The following is an 18,716-nucleotide window of genomic DNA, read 5'->3' as shown; positions in this document are numbered from 1 at the left end:
CAGAACTCCCACCCATATCAGAGGGATTTCAATTGTGAGAGTCAGTGGAGAATTATACTCACCAAGTATTTAAAGTTTCTTCTAAGGACATGCTTCTACTAACAGTAAATACCCTCAATAGCCCATGGATCAAGGGCAAAGCCCTCCGCCTTATTTTTAAAATACCTTTATTTTTTTGCTATTGATCCACAAAACCTCAGGAGTGATGCAGCATTCCTAGTGAAAATATCTAGGCTGTCACTTTATACAAGATCAGTCTTCTGCAGTTTCACCCAAAAAGTATTTTTGACCATGAGAAAGTAGCAACAACATTAGGGCATTGCCACCTTTAAATTGTATTGTGCAAAACAAACAAACAAACAAACCCACCCATACTTGATAGGAGAATTATGCTAACACTTCTGTTCACAGTACATTACTTAACATAAGGATTAACTCATGTCCAGAGTAGCTCAAAAATACCCTAGGTATTGATCCCTGGTATATTCACTTTGTACTACAGATAATCTAAATTTCAGACTATGAAAGATCTAATCCTATGGTCCACCTGCAGATTGGGGCAAATCCTGCTGGCTTTTTTCCTACTCAAATGAACAGAGTTTTGCCTGAATATGGTTGGCAGTGTTTCTCCTCTTTAATGCACTGACAAAAAAGAAGAATGCGGCCATGTATTGTGCTTGGTTAGACTCAAACATTACAGATTTAAACCAAGAGCCAACATCAAATAGATCTTGAAATTACCATATATTTTTTTTTAATTCAAAGAAGCCAATACCAAACAAGAAAGTCAGGCCTGCAGACAGGTGCAAGGCAGCTCCTTACTTGCACAGTTGGTCTCATGACCGAGCTCTGTAGCAGCACCAGGATTAGCCTAGGGTCTACCTGAGCCTTCAGGATTATGGATATTGGTGGCCCAGTGTTGACTAGGGACATTGAGTCTGTTCAGATAAAATAAGTGTAACCCTTCTGCCAGGTGCCAATGACAGCCACAAGCCCAGGGTTAGATCTTTTTGAAAACAGAAAAGTTCCCATCCAGAGCTGTATCACTACATCTGGCTCTGGGAAATTAAAGCATAATCTCCCTGGTCATCTTCCTAGGTGGGTCTTCCCTACTTGCAAGCATTCAGGAGTCCTTGGAAACATGACACCATAAATTGGGGGGAAAAGAAGAGCAAACAAAAAAAAACAAAACACAATAACTATATATATTTACATACAAGGCTTTACTCCTGGGAGAATTCTGCGCCAAAAAAATTAAAAATTCTGCAAAGTTCTGCACATTTTGTCAGAATAACCCAATATAATCACATCACTTTCTATTATTTTGGTGATTTATTTCAAAATACCTGTCAGCAAGCATGTCTGTAACAATACAGACAACAAAAAAGATTCCCCCAGGAGTAGAGAGTTAAAGAAACCCCTGCACCCACATGGATCCTCACTGCAAGATCAAGGTACAAGTTACCCTGAAGTAGGAGAGGTGGGGAGGAAGGCAGAGAGCAGATTAGTTAGTTGAGAGAATGCATTAGCTTAGTGGAGTCTGTCCCCAGTCTCTTCCCACGGACAGGTAAGGGTGATCCCTGCTTCTGAGGGCAAATGGATCCCTAGATTCACTTGCTGCTCCTAGCCCCCGACCCTTCTTCAGCTCCCACTCTCTCAGATCCTCACCCCAGGGATTATCCCCCTTCAGGTGCTCCTCCCACACTCTCTGCCCCCTCCTTCAGGGCACAGCCCTTTGCCCTCACCCTCTCCTTTCCCCTGGAGATTGACTCCCCTTTCCCACCTCACTGGCCACCCCTAGGCTCCAACACCTCCCCACCACTGGGGACCCTCTGCTTCTCCTCACCCACTCCCACCACAGGGTCTTGTATGCTCCCCCCTCCCACCCTGACTAACCCCTTCCTTGCCTGTCCCACCCCCAGAGGCCTAGCGCAGCAGAGAAAACTGACTGTGGGAGTCACAGTCGGAGAACCCTGACACCTGGAGGAAGGGATCTGACTGCGTGGCACTGCCGGTAAGAGTGAAGCCATGAGCAGACCTCTGGTTCAAAACTCACGAGGGGGGTAGGTACCCCCCTGCCCTCCCTAAATGGCACCCTTGGCCAAAGCTCCCTGTGACTTCCCCGTAGCTGCTTGTGTCAGCCCCATGCCTCTGCAGAGCGGGCACATCAATGGGGGCAAGGGGTACGCACTGGGGCTGTCTGCCCCCTGGTTGCAGAGAGATGGGGAATTACCCTGCAGCCCTTCCCCAGGGACACAGAATTGGCAGTGAGGCTGCACCCGACAGTGCGCAAGGGCCAAGCCTGCCCCAGCAACACCTTGGGGCTCTCCCCCTCGGCACTGGGCACACCATGATAGCAAGTGAGAGAGAGTCTTGCCTGCCTAGCCTTGTTCCCCCCATAGGTGGTGATTTACATCTTTCCCAGTACCCAAACCGATGCACCCACTTGGGAACGCTGCCGGAGAAGGGCGCATGACCCCTCCTGTGGCTTCCCTTTGCTTCCCCATCAGAATCTATTAGTCTGTGTGGAAACAAACAAACAAAAATCTCTGGGGGATATGAATTCTGCAGGTGCGCAGTGGCACAGAATTCCCTCCAGAAGTAACGTGGGAAAGAAACCTTAAACCAGGGGTCGTCAACCTTTCAGAAGTGGTGTGCCAAGTCTTCATTTATTCACTCTAATTTAAGGTTTCGTGTGCCAGTAATACATTTTAACATTTTTAGAATGTCTCTTTCTATACGTCTATAATACATAACTAAACTATTGTTGTATGTAAAGTAAATAAGGTTTTTAAAATGTTTAAGAAGCTTCATTTAAAATTAAATTAAAATGCAGAGCCCCTTGGACCGATGGCCAGGACCCGGGCATTGTGAGTGCCACTGAAAATCAGCTTGCATGCTGCCTTTGGCACACGTGCCATAGGTTGCCTACCTCTGCCCTAAACAGTGGCCAACCCCTCAGTTCCATTGTATCAACTGTCCAGCTTGATGTGGTGCAGAACTCTTGGTCACAAACAAAGCCACTCACTGTTTGAAAGGGACTTGGTGATCGTCAGGGGGCGGCCCTCCTCGTCCACTCCAGTGAATTACGTACCACACAATCACATTCTGATCTATAGCTACCTAGTCCTATTCTGTGACATCAGCTCTGCCACTGCTGTTCTGGTGGGGCCCTGTTATGTAGTTAGCTCTCCACCACCACTTCCAGTCAGGCTTCACCGTGAAGTCAGTTCTGCATCATGGCAGTTAGTTGAGTGTAGTCCAGTCTGGTCAAGTCAAATCACTCCACTCAAGATTCAGAATCTCTAATAGAAACCTACAAAACAAGCCTTTTTGATGAAGCCCCTGCTCCTTGGAAGAAAGAATTCCCGGTATCTCAGACAGAACTCTCTAATCTCTTACTGAACCTGAATCCCATTCCCAAACCAGAGTTCACGATCTACAAGGTCAGGGTGACCAACATACTCTAGGGCATATTTTGCACAACTCCTATGCCTTTTCCTAAGATCAGTCACAGTAACAGTCTATTAGCATGTATACAACCACAACACAGACATATTCCAAGTAAAAAAACCCCAAAATATGTGGAACTAATGGTAAGAAATATTGTAATTTGTGTAATGAGGGTGGCCAGAGCTAGCTTTTCCCCCATAGAGGTTGCGGATAGTTCCATCCCTCTACACCTTCTAGCTCTGGGGTTTGCACAAACCTGGTCTCAAAACTCAAACTAGTCTTTACATGTTTGCAAGAGTTAACCCTGTTCCCACCTGTCTATATGCTTCTTAGTTCTAGCCAGGAATAGAACCAGGAACACAAAATGCAGCTCTTACCACATCAGTGAACTGGCTATGCCTACGAAGTTCATTGCAATGCCAGGGTCCACTCTTGCAAATCACACGGGTCTTTACTCAGGGGACAAGATGACTTCCTCTTCTGTTAGGGCAGAGGTGGGCAAACTACAGTCCACGGGACCATCCTGCCCGGCCTTTGAGATCCCGGCCAGGGAGGCTAGCCCCTCCCCTGCTGTCCCCCCTCCACCGCAGCCATGCCGCCGAGCCACCAGCGCTCTGGGTGGCGGGGTTGCACACTCCTGCCAAGCTGCGTGGCAGCATGTCTGGCTCTGGCCGGGCGGCGCAGCTCCCACACATGCAGGGCCGGCTCCAGGGTTTTTGCCCCCCCAAGCGGCGCAAAAAAAAAAAAAAAAAGCCTCGATCGCAATCTGCGGCGGCAATTCGGCGGGAGGTAATTTGCTCCGAGCGGGAGTGAGGGACCGTCCGCCGAATTGCTGCCGAATAGTTGGACCTGCCGACCCTCTCCGGAGTGGCCACCCCACGCACCTGCTTGGCAAGCTGGTGCCTGGAGCTGGCCCTGCAGACATGCTGCTCTGAGCAGTATAGTAAGGGGGCCGGGGTCGGGGGGCAGTCAGGGGATAGGGAGCGGTGGGATGGGGCGGAGGTTCTGGGGGGCGGTCAGGTGATGGGGGTGGGGGCTGGCTAAGCGTGGGAGTCCGGGAGGGGGGCCCTGTCAAGGGGCAGGGGTGTGGATAGGGGTTAGAGGATGGGGAACAGGGAGGGTTGGATGGGGTGGAGGTTCTGGGGGGCAGTCAGGGGACAGGGAGGTTGGATAAGCTTGGGAGTCCCAGGGGGACCTGTCAGCAGGTGGGGATGTAGATAAGGGTCAGAGCAATCAGGGGACTGGGAGCAGGGGGATTGGATGGGGTGGGGTCCCGGGGGCAGTTAGGGGCAGGGGGTCCCAGGAGGGGGTGGTCAGGGGACGAGGAGCAGGGGGGGTTGGATGGGTCAGGGGTTCTGAGGGGGGCAGTCAGGGGGCGGGAAGTGGGAGGGGTCGGATAGAGGGCGGGGGGCAGGCTGTTTGGGGAGGCACAGCCTTCCGTACCCAGCTTTCCATACAGTTTTGCAACTCCAGTGTGGCCCTCAGGCCAAAAAGTTTGCCCACCCCTGTGTTAGGGACTTTCATTTATTATCTTGCTTCTGCAGGATAAAGAGCATGTGGAGGTTTATCATCTACAACACAAAACAACCCAGGTACATGCTGAATTCTGGTTAGACAGCAGAAATTCTCCCTGGATTTCTTTCTCCCTGAGAGGAAGCCTGATCTTTTATAAACCTTTGATTACAGAACAAAGCTCAGCTGCCCTGGTTAACAGGAGGCTTAGCTGGGGATCCAGCTGCTTTCCTTCAGCTTCAATGAGCTCAAATTAGAATCTACAGTTGGGATTTAACCCCAATCTCCCCAACCCACAGCTTCTTCTGGAGTAGCAGGCACGCTCCGTAGCCAAGCTAACAGATGCTAGATTTAAACAACTCCAGTTTCCTCAAGCCCACCTGCATTGCTGGCCAGTTTGGCAATGTTTCTGCTTAGTGGTAAATGTCATGAAAACAAGAATCTCCTTTTGGGATGCTAATGGACTTGAACACCCCATTATAAAATAGCAGGGTAAGCTTTAGCTACTTCCCTTGGCATGGCCGACCTTTTCTCAGGCTTTTTCTTACCTGAGGTTGCTAGTGGGTTACTTCTTCGCTCTGTTTTGAGAAGAGGTCTGTTCTTTTAAAAGTTGTAGAAACTTTTGGTTGGATAGAAACTATGGGTTGGGGTTTTTCTTTGTTTGTTTTCATATTTTATGCACATGCCTTGAACTTTCACAATTTAGTGCATGTTAGCTATACCATATGTTTTCAGTGTTTCACATTCTTGTTAAACAAACCTATAACCATCTTTACTGAAGTAAGAACCTGTGAAAACTCCATACCCCGGTTTATTACTGTATCTTTTATTGGTGGAGATCTTGTTCCCTTAAATTAGTGCTTCTCAATTTTCTGCAATTCTGGAGTTCAGATGCTTTTCTGGACCTCATTAGTTGAGAAATCTGGGTGAAAAACTTGCCAGATTTTGCTAGTAAGATTTCCTGTACTACCTGGTTTAGGTCGGGTTGGAAGTACTGTGAGAATAGCTTCTCACAGGATTTCCACTTTAGAATAAGTGACCTTTATTTCCTTATACTTCTGTTATTTAATGGCCTGGTCCAATGCCCATTGAAGTCAATGGGAATTCTTCCATTTGACTTTCATGGACATTGGACTAAGCCAGAGGTGGGCAAACTACGGCTCGTGGGCCACATCCGACCCACAGGACCCTCCTGCCCGGCCCCTGAGCTCCTGGCCCGAGAGACTAGCCCCTGACCCCTCCCCTGCTGTTCCCCTTCCCCCGCAGCCTCAGCTCATTGCACCGCTGGCCCAATGCTCTGCGTGGCGGGGCTGCGAGCTCCTGCCGGTGCAGTGTATTCAACTGCTCCCTGTAGGAATGTGCTACTGGTAGCAGTTACTAATGCAAAGGCTTGTAAGAAACTGTTATTCCAGCAGCGCAGCTGCAGAGCTGCGGACTGACCCGGTGCTCTGTGCTGCACGGTGGCGTCGCTGGCTCCAGCGTTGCTGCCTGTCCTGGTGCTCTGGCAGCAGGGTAAGGGATCAGGGAGCAGGGGGGGGTTAGAGCGCAGGGGAGTTCAGGGTGGTGGGCAGGGGGCAGGGGTGTGGATAGGTGTCGGGGCGGTTAGAGGGTGGAGAATGGGGGTTGAATGGGGGCAGGAGTCCTGGGAGGGGCAGTCAGGAAGGGAGGGGGTTGGATGGGGCAGCGGGGGGATAGTCAGGGGCAGGAGTTCTGGGGGCAGGCAGGGAGAAAGGGTGGTTGGATGGGGCAGGGATCCCGGGGGGGCAGTCAGGAATGAGAGGAGGCGTTGGATGGGGCGGCAGGGGGCAGTCAGGGGCGGGGGGTCCTGGGGCGGTCAGGGGACAGGGAGCAGGGGGGGTTGGATGGGGCAGGAGTCCCGGGGGGGCCATCAGGGGGCGAGAAGCGGGGGGGGGGGTTGGATAGGGGGCAGGGGCTGGGCCACGCCTGGCTGTTTGGAGAGGCACAGCCTCCCCTAACCAGCCCTCCATACAATTTCGGAAACCCAATGTGGCCTTCAGGCCAAAAAGTTTGCCCACCCCTGTCTTAGATACATCAACTGTGAACATATTGTAAGCATCTCTGGCACACTCAGTCTGCTATTTTGACATATTTTCTAAGATGTTTTGTTATCAATTTTACACCTTGAGTGAATTCCTGGTACTACTGAAGACAATGTCAAAACTCCAAATTACTTCATTGGGGTCAGAATTTCACCCTTTATCATTCCTCTTCCCCGTTTCTCTGTCACTGAGGACAATTCTACCTCCCTGTCACTCAGACACATAACCTGGGATAACTTTGTTTTTGTTTTTCATTTTGCCTCTCCCCTGCCTCACACATCCATATCATGTTCATAACAGGATGCACCATGTTCATATTTCCTATTCAATATTTTTTTCTATCATCATTCAGTGAGTGGCCCTGTGTTTTATTTACTGCACACCATTCAAACCCTACAGTGGATACAGAATTCTTTTCTGATGTCTCTTAATTATTGTTTTATTAATTAACTTATCTTTACAAACCCCCTGTCAGGTGAGGTGGTACAATTATTCCCATTTTACACGGGGGAAACTGAGGCACGGAGATTAACGCCAATACTGTCACTCTTCCTCCTCCTCTTTGATTTTTGCCCATCAGATCAGCAGCAACAAATGGGGCCAAATGAATTCTTTCCACCACTTTCTACTTTATACCAGCTTCATGGCTTTGTTAACCTTTAAACCTTTTTGTTCTATATGTGATCCTTCACTATGTCTACCCAACACCTCCTCAGTCTTCCTTTGTTTCTATTTCCTTGCACTTTGGTATGTATCACCATATATGGTATCCTTTCCAGGTCCATCCTTAACATGTATCCAAACCATTGCAGTCATTTTTCTTGAATCTTCTGTAACAGCATTATTTCTTGCCCTAGCTGTTTTCTTATCACTTCATCTTTTATTTTCTGTGGTTTTGAAATTCACAGTATTCCTCTCAATCAGTTCATGTCTGCAGTCAATATTTTTTGTTTGTTAGCTTTCCTCATATTTCAACACTCCAAACCGAACAGCAGTATTGGCACCAGGGCTGGCGCAACCCATTAGGCGACCTAGGTGGTCACCTAGGGCGCTACAATTTGGGGGGGCAGCGACTGCAGCAGTATTTCAGTGGTGGGCTCTTCCGCCGCCTCTGTGGGGGGCGGCATTTCGGGGCAGGACCTTCCGCCACCTAGGGCGGCAGAAAAGCTGGCGGCGCTCCTGATTGGCACGAAAATTGTCTCATATATGCTGATCTTCATTTTTATCTGAATGTCTTTAGCCTTCCAGAAAATTCTGCAAGATCTGAATGCAATAGCACCTAGTCCGATTCTTCTTATGTGATCTTCACAATTCTCAATGTTTGATACTAGTCCTCCAAGATTTACGAATTTTTCCACTTGTTCTAGTTTTTGTCTCCAATTTTGATCTTTCTCTCTTCCTTTTGCCTTCCAGTTGGCATAATTTTTGTTTTCTCCTTGCTGATCTTCAGTCTGAATTTTCAGTTTTCCCAGTCTACCTAGTTTGTTATTCGCTGTAAATCCTCCTTGGTCAATACTATGAAGTCAATACCATTAATATAGTATCATTATTTCAGCCTTTTTGAAATATGGAATCTAAACCAGAGATTTAATATTTAAATGTTCCAACTTAACTCTTATTAAAAGTAACAAATATGCAAGGGCATTCTGCATCGAGCTTCTGGAGACAAACTACTCTGAGCTTCTCTCTTGTGGTTAGGATAACTATCACACTACTGTCTTTTGATAGATGAATGCCTTTGTATTACAGGGCTAACATATTCATCATTCTTATTACATTAATACATAGACGGGGGGGGAGGGATAGCTCAGTGGTTTGAGCATTGGCCTGCTAAACCCAGGGTTGTGAGTTCAATCCTTGAGGGGGCCACTTGGGAATCTGGGGCAAAATCAGTACTTGGTCCTGCTAGTGAAGGCAGGGGGCTGGACTCAACCTTTCAAGGTCCCTTCCAGTTCTAGGAGATGGGATATCTCCATTATTATTATTATTATTATTATTATTATAGTACCGATTTTGCCCTTTGTGCACAGAAGGGTTATTTGGAGGACTAATTATGATGTTAAATATATGACTTAAATAACAATGGGCTCAATTTTGCCTTCTGATATTCATGTACAATTCCAGTTTACTTCAGTTAGATGCAACTGAGGGAACATTAACTCTAGCCAAATCCTGCTCTTAGTTAAATAGATGTAACCAAGAGTAAAATGTATCCCCCAGACATTTGCATATCATTATTTCTGTGTGTTAAAAACTGTAACCTTAACTCTAATATTAATGCAAATTTGTATATTTAATATATTTTCAATAGGATGTACGCTGCTAATTGCCTAAGTCGCACTTGAAAAAAATGTAACCCACAGACTTTATTTTTGTATATTGTACAATGCCCAGTACCTTTTTCATGCTAAACAAATAAATAACAAATATAACAAAGTTGGGTGGTATTTCCAATATGGAGGAGGACTGGAATATCATACGAGAAGAACTTGATGACCTTATAAACTGGAGTAATAGAAATGGGATGAAATTTAATAGTGCAAAGTGAAAGGCCGGGCATTTAGGGGCTAAGAACAAGAATTTTTGCTATAATCTGGGCCTTATCAGTTGGAAGCAACAGAAAAGGAGAAAAATCTGGGTGTATTGATTGGCCACAGGATGACTATGAGCCATCAAGGTGATTTGGCCATGAAAAAGGCTAATACTGTCCTAGGATGCATCAGGCGAGGTATTTCAGGGAGAGACAGGGAAGTGTTAGTAACGTTATACAAGGCATTGGCGAGACCTCATCTGGAATACTGCATGAAATTCTGGTCTCCTATGTTCAAAAAAGATGAATTCAAACTAGGGCTGTCGATTAATTGTAGTTAACTCACACGATGAACTAAAAAAAAATTAATCGCAGTTTTAATCACACTGTCAAACAATAGAATACCAGTTGAAATTTATTATATATTCTGGATGTTTTTCTACATATTGTACTCTGTGTTGTAACTGAAATCAAAGTGTGTATTAACAAAAGAAATAGTAATTTTTCAATTCACCTCATACAAGTACTGTAGTGCAATCTTTTTGTTGTGAAAGTGCAACTTACAAATGTAGATTATTTTTTTTTTTGTTACATAACTGCACTCAAAAACAAAACAATGTAAAACTTCAGGGCCTACAAGTCCACTCAGTCCTACTTCTTGTTTAGCCAATTGCTAAGACAAACAAGTTTGTTTACATTTATAAGGGATAATGCTGCCCTCTTCTTATTTACAATGTCACCAGAAAGTGAGAACAGGCATTTGCATGGCACTTTTGTAGCTGGCATTGCAAAGTATTTATGTGCCAGATATGCTAAACATTCATATGCCCCTTCATGCTTCGGCCATGATTCCAGAGGACATGCCTCCATGCTGATGATGCTCGTTAAAAAAATAATGCGTTATTTCAATTTGTGACAGGGGTTGGGGGTAATAGGTGCCTATGTAAGAAAAAGCCCCCAAAATTGGAACTGTCCCTATAAAATCGGGACATCTGGTCACCCTAATTCCAACTACCTGAGCATACTGTGGCTTCAGACTTGCTGGAGAGAGCAAAGGGTGGTTCCTGCACTAATCTGGTAATTTTCTTATGGATAATACCCATGCTAGAGACTGCATCATAGGCATATTAAGGAACATTTGCTTGTCACAGAACTTCAAAGACATCACAGTCCTTTGATTTCCAAAAGTTTAGATTATTTATACATTAGAAAAGGTTTTCTTTGCTTTTTCAAACTACTCATTGCAATAATATAACAATTTAGGACCATATTCTGCACTCAGCTCCACCAGAGACAAGACTCTGGCCCTTATATTGCAATGAATAGTCTGAAAAAGCACAGAAAACATTCTTCTGTCAGGCTTTTACACTCCATCTCCTAAAATGCAGTACATATTATGCACTAATGTCTCATTCATTTCTGGACCAGTTTGGAATGGCCTTATTCATCATAGGTGGCATTTTCAAAAGCTCCAAATGCATTTAGGATCACAAGTCCCATTGACTTTCTGCGTTTTTTCCGGGAGCCTTTTATATCTGATTTCTATTCCTACATGTAAGTGCTGTGTACCTTGCTATGGATAAAAAACTAGTGTTCCTTGGATGCTACTTATGCAGTATTAGAGCTTGTCGAAAATTTCCCATCTAAATATTTCCTCAACAGAAAATGGCTTCTTGACTAAACAGAAATATTTACCCAATATTTTCCATCTTCCTCAAAGGTTTTCTTTTTTTGAATAAAAACTTCACATTTCAGCCCCGGAAAGGTAAAAATTTTTCTTTTAAATGGAACAATTTCCGTTTTGTTTTGGTTTTTTTTGACAAAAACCTGAAAATATTTGAAGAAAATTTTTGTTGAAAATTAAAAAAAAAATTGTTTTCATCAAAATGTTTCATAGGGGTAAATAATTTCCCAGCCATCTCAACCTAGTCTAACCCTCTCCACAGTGTGACTTTAGCTGGTAACGCTGAAATTAGATTTACATTTAATTAGCTATGTCCAATGATTCTCCAGCCATGACCCCTCCAGGACTAGAGAGAGAAGGATCTTTTGAAAGACATCAGTAAGACAAATACTGAGTATGTTCAGGGATCTCACAGATGTTCTCACAAGGAAAGAAGGCTTGATGCCACTGCAGCAGCAGCACCACCACCTGCTTTTCTGGATTATCTTTACGCAGCATTTAATAAGAAGCTGCACCTGTGAGTGTGTATGAAATGTAAATGATTCAATTATATGGGGAAGATCTCCTGATGGCTAGAAGCCAGGTAGAATTTTATGAAAGTAATAGATGATTCCTTTAGCTGAATTGAGATATGTGCCTGGTTGATGTTTAAGGGGATTTATGGAGATTTAATCTGTGTTATCATGGATTAAATTTTCTCTCCCCAGAAGATATCACAATGTGGGGAAAATGTGGTGAAGATACTTACTACCATGAAGCATACACACCACGGTCAGATCTTCCCCACCTGGCTCTGTCCCCTCTATGCCAAGTAAAAAGGGTGGAGTGGAGTAAAGGGGCCATAAACACACTATATTTGACCTGTGGAGGATTCCCCCAGCCCAGGCACTGCAGAAGACAATCATAAGGCTGCCTTTTGAGGACCTCTTCACAATCCCGATGTAAGGTGCATACCAGGAATGAAACTGGGGGCAGGAAGAGAGTTTTGGGGTGGGTCTGAGGAGATTCTGGGAAGCTACCATAAATTAGACTCCTAGGGCTGTCTAAATGATGCCAGGGACTCTCCAGCTATGAGAACAACTCAGGATTGGGAGGGCAGGAAACTGTCTTAATGTCATCTTAACCCCTGCCTCCCCCTCATTTTGAGTTCTGTACTCCACCTCGTAGAGACAAGTACAGAAAAAGGGATCCAACAGCCTGAAAGAAAATTATTCCAACACTCAACTGAGTTTTGGAATGAACAGTGGACATCAAGGTGTTTGGGCATCCTGGGAATCATAAAGCAGGCAGGACCTGGCCCTGCAAAGTGCTGCCAAATTTATAGCAAGGAGCGCCCTCAAAAATTTTCTGCATCTATCTTGAGGTAAGCCAATCTCCTTTCATTGTAGACCACCTGCCCTGCCTGTAGCGGGAAGGTAGAATCATAGGGTTAGAAGGGAATGCAAGGCTCATCTAGTCTAACCACCTGCCAAAATGCAGGATTTGTTGTGTCTAAACCATCCATGACAGATGGCTATCCAGCCTCCTTTTGAAAATCTCCAGGGAAGAAGTTTCCACAACCTCCCTAGGCAGTCTGTTCTATTGTCCTACTGTTCTTACAGTTAAGAAGTTGTCCCTGAGATTTAATCTAAATCTGCTATGCTGCAGTTTGAACCCATTACCTCTTGTCCTGTCCTCTGTGGCAAAAAAAGAACAACTTTTCTCCATCTTTTTTATGGCAGCCTTTCAGTACCTGAAGATTGTTATCATATCGCCCATTAATCTCCTCTTTTCCAAACTAAACATGCTGAGTTTGTTCAGCCTTTGCTCAGATGGCTTGCATTCCATCCCTTTGATCATCTGTGTCGCTCACCTCTGGATCTTTTCTGGTTTCTCTATATCCTTTCTATACACTGGTGACCAAAATTGGACAGGGTACTCCATCTGAGGCCTATGCAACACTGAGTAGAGCGGTACTATCACTTCCTATGACTTGCATGCTATGCCTCTGTTAATGCAACCTAAAATTGCATTACTTTTTTTGCAACAGTTTTGCATTGCTGACTCATGTTGAGGTTGTGATCCGCTAAAACTCCCAGATTCTTCTCAGTAGTGCTGCTGCCAAGCCAGTTATCCCCCATTCATTTATGCATTTGGTTTTTCTTCCCTAAATGTAGCACCTTACATTTGTCTTTGTTGAATTTTGTTTTGTTGTGTATAGCCCAGGTCTCCAATTTCTCGAGATCCCGCTGAAGTTTAGCTCTATCCTCCAAAGTGTTTGCAGCCTGTCCTAGCTTTGTGTCATCTGCAGATTTGATCAGTATGCTCTCTATACCTACATCCAGGTCATTAATAAAGATTTAAACAAGACCAGACCCAGAAGAGATCCCCGTTGAACCTCTCCCTCCAATCCGACATCATTCCATTAATAGTTACTCTTTGTGGTTGTTTATGTAGCCACTTACTGGCAGTTCTGTCAAGCCCGCATTTCTCCAGCGTACTTAACTGAATGTCACATGGGAGTGTGTCAAAATCATTGATGAAGTCCAAGTATATTATATCCACTACATTTCCTCTATCCATCAAATCAGTTAGCCTGTCAAAGAAGGAAATCAAACTAGTCTGGCATGATTTGTTCTTGGTAAATCCATTCTGGCTGCTAGTGATTACCCCTCCACTCTCCAGCTATTTGCAAATTGAATGTTTTATACGTTGCTTGAGTAGCTTCCCAGGTATCAAAGTCCGGCTGACTGGTCTATAGTTCCCCAGTTCCTCTTTCCCCCCCTTTTTAAAGATGGGCACTATATTAGTAGCCCTTCTCCGGTCTTACGGGACCTCTTCTGTCATCCATGAGTTTGTAAATATTATTGCTAGTGGTTCTGAGATTTCTTCAGCTAATTCCTTTGGTACCCTTGGGTGAATAGCATCTGGCCCTGCTGATTTGAATTTATTCAAATTGGTCAGAAGATCTCTGACATATTCTTAACTTACTCTGATCTGCATCCCTTCCCTTTTATTGTCTCTGGTAACTTTGCTAGTCATCCGGTCACGTTATTTTTTGTGAGAAGACTGAAGCAAAGAAGGCATTGAGCAGCTCTGCCTTTCTATCATCTTGCATTACCAGCTCACCTTCTCCATTGAGCAGTGGACCCATACCATCCTAGATCTTTCTTTTTGTCTGATGTATTTGAAGAACCCCTTCCTGTTGTTTCTAACATTTCTTGCCAACTGTAACTCATTCTTTGCCTTAGCTTTCCTGATTTTGTCCCTATGTGCTTACGCTTTTCCCATGTATACTTCCTTGGTGACATGCCACTCCTTCCATTTCCTGTATGTCTCTTTTGGTTTTTGAATAGCTAAAGAGCTCCTTGAGCAGCCACATTAGCTTCCTGTGGCTCTTTTTATCTTTTCTCTGCATTGGAATAACTTGATGTTGAGCCTCTAGTATTACATATTTTAAGAACTGCCAGCCCCCTTCGACTCCTTTTCTTCCTAATTGGTCTTTCCATGGGACCTTGCCTACTATTTCTCTGAGTTGGTTGAAATCCACCTTTCTGAAGTCCTGTGTCCTTGTTTTGCTGTTCTCATGTCCTTATTTCCATAGGATCTTGAATTCTATCAGATCGTGATCACTTCCTCCCAAGTTCCTGACCACCTTCATGTTTGCAACGAATTCATCCCTGTTGGTCAAAACCAGATCCAAAATGGAAGACCCCCTAGTTGTTTCCTCAACTTTCTGAATCAGAAAGCTGTCTCCTACACATGCTAAGAATTTGCAGGATGTATTATGTTTTGCTGCAATAGTCTTCCAATATATATCATTTAATTTAATATCCCCCATTAATACTAGCTCATGTGTGTTAGTTAATCTTATTAACTGCTTATAGAATTACTCATCCACTTCCTCTTTCTGATTTGGTGGTCTATAATAGAGTCCCACCATAACGTCACTACTGTTCTTTTCTCTTGTTATCCTCACCCAGAGACTTAGTAGGTCTGTGACCCACTTCCCCTTGGACCTCAGAACAAGTGTATTCGATCTTGACATACAGTGCAACATCTCTTTTTTTTCTCATACCTATCCTTTTGGAACTAGCTATATTACTCATTGCAGGTACTCCAATCATGGGAGTCGTTTCACCAAGTCTCTGTCATGCCAATTAAGTCATAATTTTCTTTATATACTATGACTTTCAGTTCATCCTGCTTGTTCCCCATACTCCTTTCAATCACATACAGTCATCAAAGATACTTTACAGACTGTCCTGTTGCTTTTATTTTTGCCTTTTGAATGCAGTTGTTATTTCTAGACCCTTCTTCAGAAATTAGCCCCTTCCCCTTGTCTTCATTACTTGAGCCTAGATACGCATTGGCTGTATTTTTGTCACCATCCCCTATTGGACCTAGTTTAAAGCTCTCATCAGGTTAGCCAGTCAATATCCAAAGATGCTCTTCCTAGTAATAGATAGATAGAGCCCATCCCAGCACAGTAATCCTGGAACATCAGCTTGTTGTTGAAGAATCCAAAGCCCTCTTGCCGACACCACCTGCGTAACTACGCATTTACTTCCGCAATTTGATGGTCCCTGCCCAGGCCATTTCCTTCAACAGAGGGAAGGGACAAAAACATCACTTGTGTCCCAAACTCTTTTATCCTTCTTCCCAGAGCCATGTAGTCTGCAGTGATCTGCTCAAGGTCCTTCTTGATACTATCATAAGTCTCCCTTACCTCATGTGAAGGGGTTGATGGAAGCAGATCTCCCTTTGAGTAGAGGGGAGTAGCAGAGCTCCATATTCCTTCCATATGGTTAAGGTATATTTGCTAAAGTATGTGGAGAAATTTGTATGGACACTGGTCTTGACATTGTTTCCAAGTGTTGAATCCTGCAAGGGACTAAGCACTATGGACCGGATCCAGCAATGCACGTAAGCATATGGATTATTCATATGCCTAAAATTAAGCATGTGCATAGGTGTGTCACTGGATCAAGAACAGAATGCTCAGCATCTTCCACGATTGAGCCCTTAATTGTTCACTGTAAATGAACACCAGATTTATGCTCACACATAATTTTAAAAATACACTGGTCTTTTTCACAATTACATTCACAGTGTAAAGGATTGGTTTTTTTAATACTACTTCTCTATGGATTTCAATAAAAACAAGCAAACAGCCAAGCTAGGAACATCTTTTATGTTTCCTGAATGTTAGAAACCTAATATTAATAACTCTCCTATTATATTACTTTGGGAAGTTGCTAAGAAGATATTTGGTTCTTCCCACAAAATCAATGGAACCACTATTTACTGTAACGTATTTCACATTTCAAATATAAATTTTGATATCCTATTGTTTTATACAGGAATGATTTTATAGATAAAGTCCAGAAACTTCAAATAGATGAAAAGGGTATTCTTTAAAGAGAGACAATAAGCCTCACTTTTATTGTTGAAGTTTCTTTTAACATCAACAGTAGAAAAGAATCTAGACTTCTGTGCATTTAAATACTTTTTCTTTCTATTACACTCCTATATTTTTGATTTTTGCATAGTTTGGTGTGCTTTTGTATAGAAGATGGTGGAGGTGTTTCATTCTTCCTCCTAAGTTGATTCAATGGCAAAATAGCTGTAAAAGGGTAGGCAACGTACCAAAGAAAATATACGTAGTTCAGCTTATTGTGTAGCTATTTGAAATAAACATATGATGCATCATCCTGGTACCATCATCCCTGCTCTGTCTGTCATTTTTCCCTTTGCAGTTTATTGAATCCCTAGGTGTATTACAGCGGCAGCCTGTAACGATCCACCACACAAGTATCTGCCTACCTAGCTGCCTTTTCAATCACATTTTCGCACAAGGCTCTCTCCAACTACTGGAGTTGGTTACAATAAACTGACTTAGTTTATATATAATGGATTATTGATGTTTAAGTTTATAAACGGCGGTAGAATAGTATAGTGATGCTAGCAGTAGGGGATTTACTGTGGGAAGATCCACCGGCCTAAGCACAATCACTAATAGCTATAAGCCACTCAGCAACTGCTCAGCACCAGCTGACGTTTATGTGATAGCGTGTTCTGTATGACAGAGCTAGATCTCATGTATGGACAGGTTGCTATTGAAATAGCTGCTTCTTGCTGGTACCTTGAACATGTTCGTGTTACAAATGTTTGAAACTATTTTCTTCTCTTTCGTAAATATGAGTATATTTATTTGCCTCTCTTTTCTTCTTCCGTAGGTAATGCATTTGTGGTTAGCCTGGCTTTGGCAGACCTGGTGGTGGCCTTGTATCCATATCCACTGGTGCTCTTAGCCATTTTCCACAATGGATGGTCCTTGGGTGAAATGCACTGTAAACTGAGTGGCTTTGTGATGGGACTAAGCGTAATAGGCTCCATCTTCAACATTGCTGCAATTGCAATAAACAGATACTGTTACATATGCCATAGCTTTGCTTATGACAAAGTGTATACTTGGTGGAACACAATGCTATACGTCTGCCTAATTTGGGTGTTAACAGTTGTTGCAACTGTGCCAAATTTTTTCGTTGGCTCTTTAGAGTATGATCCGCGCATATATTCATGCACATTTGTTCAGACTGCTAGCTCCTATTACACCATCGCTGTTGTCATAATTCATTTCATAGTACCTATCACTATTGTGAGCTTCTGCTACTTTCGGATTTGGATCTTAGTGATTCAAGTAAGAAGAAGAGTCAAATCAGAAATAAAACCAAGACTGAAGCCGAGTGACTTCAGAAACTTTCTCACAATGTTCGTGGTTTTTGTGATCTTTGCTTTTTGTTGGGCACCACTAAACTTCATTGGACTAGCTGTAGCTATCAATCCTTTGGAAATGGCACCAAAAATTCCTGAGTGGTTGTTCGTCATAAGCTATTTCATGGCCTACTTCAACAGTTGCCTTAACGCAATAATATACGGACTTCTTAACCAGAATTTTCGAAAAGAATATAAACGAATCCTAATGTCACTGTGGATGCCAAGGCTTTTCTTTCAGGAAACATCCAAAGGGGGGACTGAAGGTCAGAAGAGCAAGCCTTCTCCTGCTTTAAACAACAATGACCAAATCAAAACTGATACTTTGTAAATGTGCTATGATGAATGCAAAGAAGTGTCATTGAGAACTCCAATGATGTAGTTATAAGATTATACTCATTCTTGCTTACTTTTCTGTGCTTTCAATTTTAATGGTATAGAGTGACTGGAATCCTGTTGTCTTGATAAAACACACTGCTCTTCTAAATTTATATTTTATACAAGATACCAATTTGAAATCAGCTTCAGAATTAAAGTAGAACATGAATGCCAGCTGCTTTATTTCTCAGAGACTAATCCTGCCCTCAAAATGTGGATGAGGCACTCATTGACTTCAATGGGAGTCATGCAGTTATCCGAGGTCAGAATTTGTCTCTTAGAAAATATAATGAATGCATTTGCTTAAAGGTATGGTAGTTAAGGCTGAGGGAATTTTTTTCCT

General features: G+C 43.6%; 1 protein-coding gene across 1 annotated transcript in view; it reads left to right on the top strand.

The window, feature by feature from the left end:
• The window catches only part of MTNR1B (melatonin receptor 1B), a 55,039-nt gene extending 36,713 nt beyond the window's left edge, over window positions 1–18,326 (top strand). Inside the window, exon 2 of the mRNA XM_054015666.1 lies at window positions 17,458–18,326. Within this exon, the coding sequence (XP_053871641.1) occupies window positions 17,458–18,326 (869 nt within the window). The remainder of the gene's footprint in view (window positions 1–17,457) is intronic.
• Window positions 18,327–18,716: the final 390 nt, after the last annotated feature.

This window comes from Malaclemys terrapin, chromosome 1, assembly GCF_027887155.1.
Source record: "Malaclemys terrapin pileata isolate rMalTer1 chromosome 1, rMalTer1.hap1, whole genome shotgun sequence".
NCBI lineage: Eukaryota > Metazoa > Chordata > Testudines > Emydidae > Malaclemys > Malaclemys terrapin.
The sequence above is the reverse complement of the archived record's forward strand: the minus strand, read 5'-3'. Positions and strand labels throughout refer to the sequence as shown.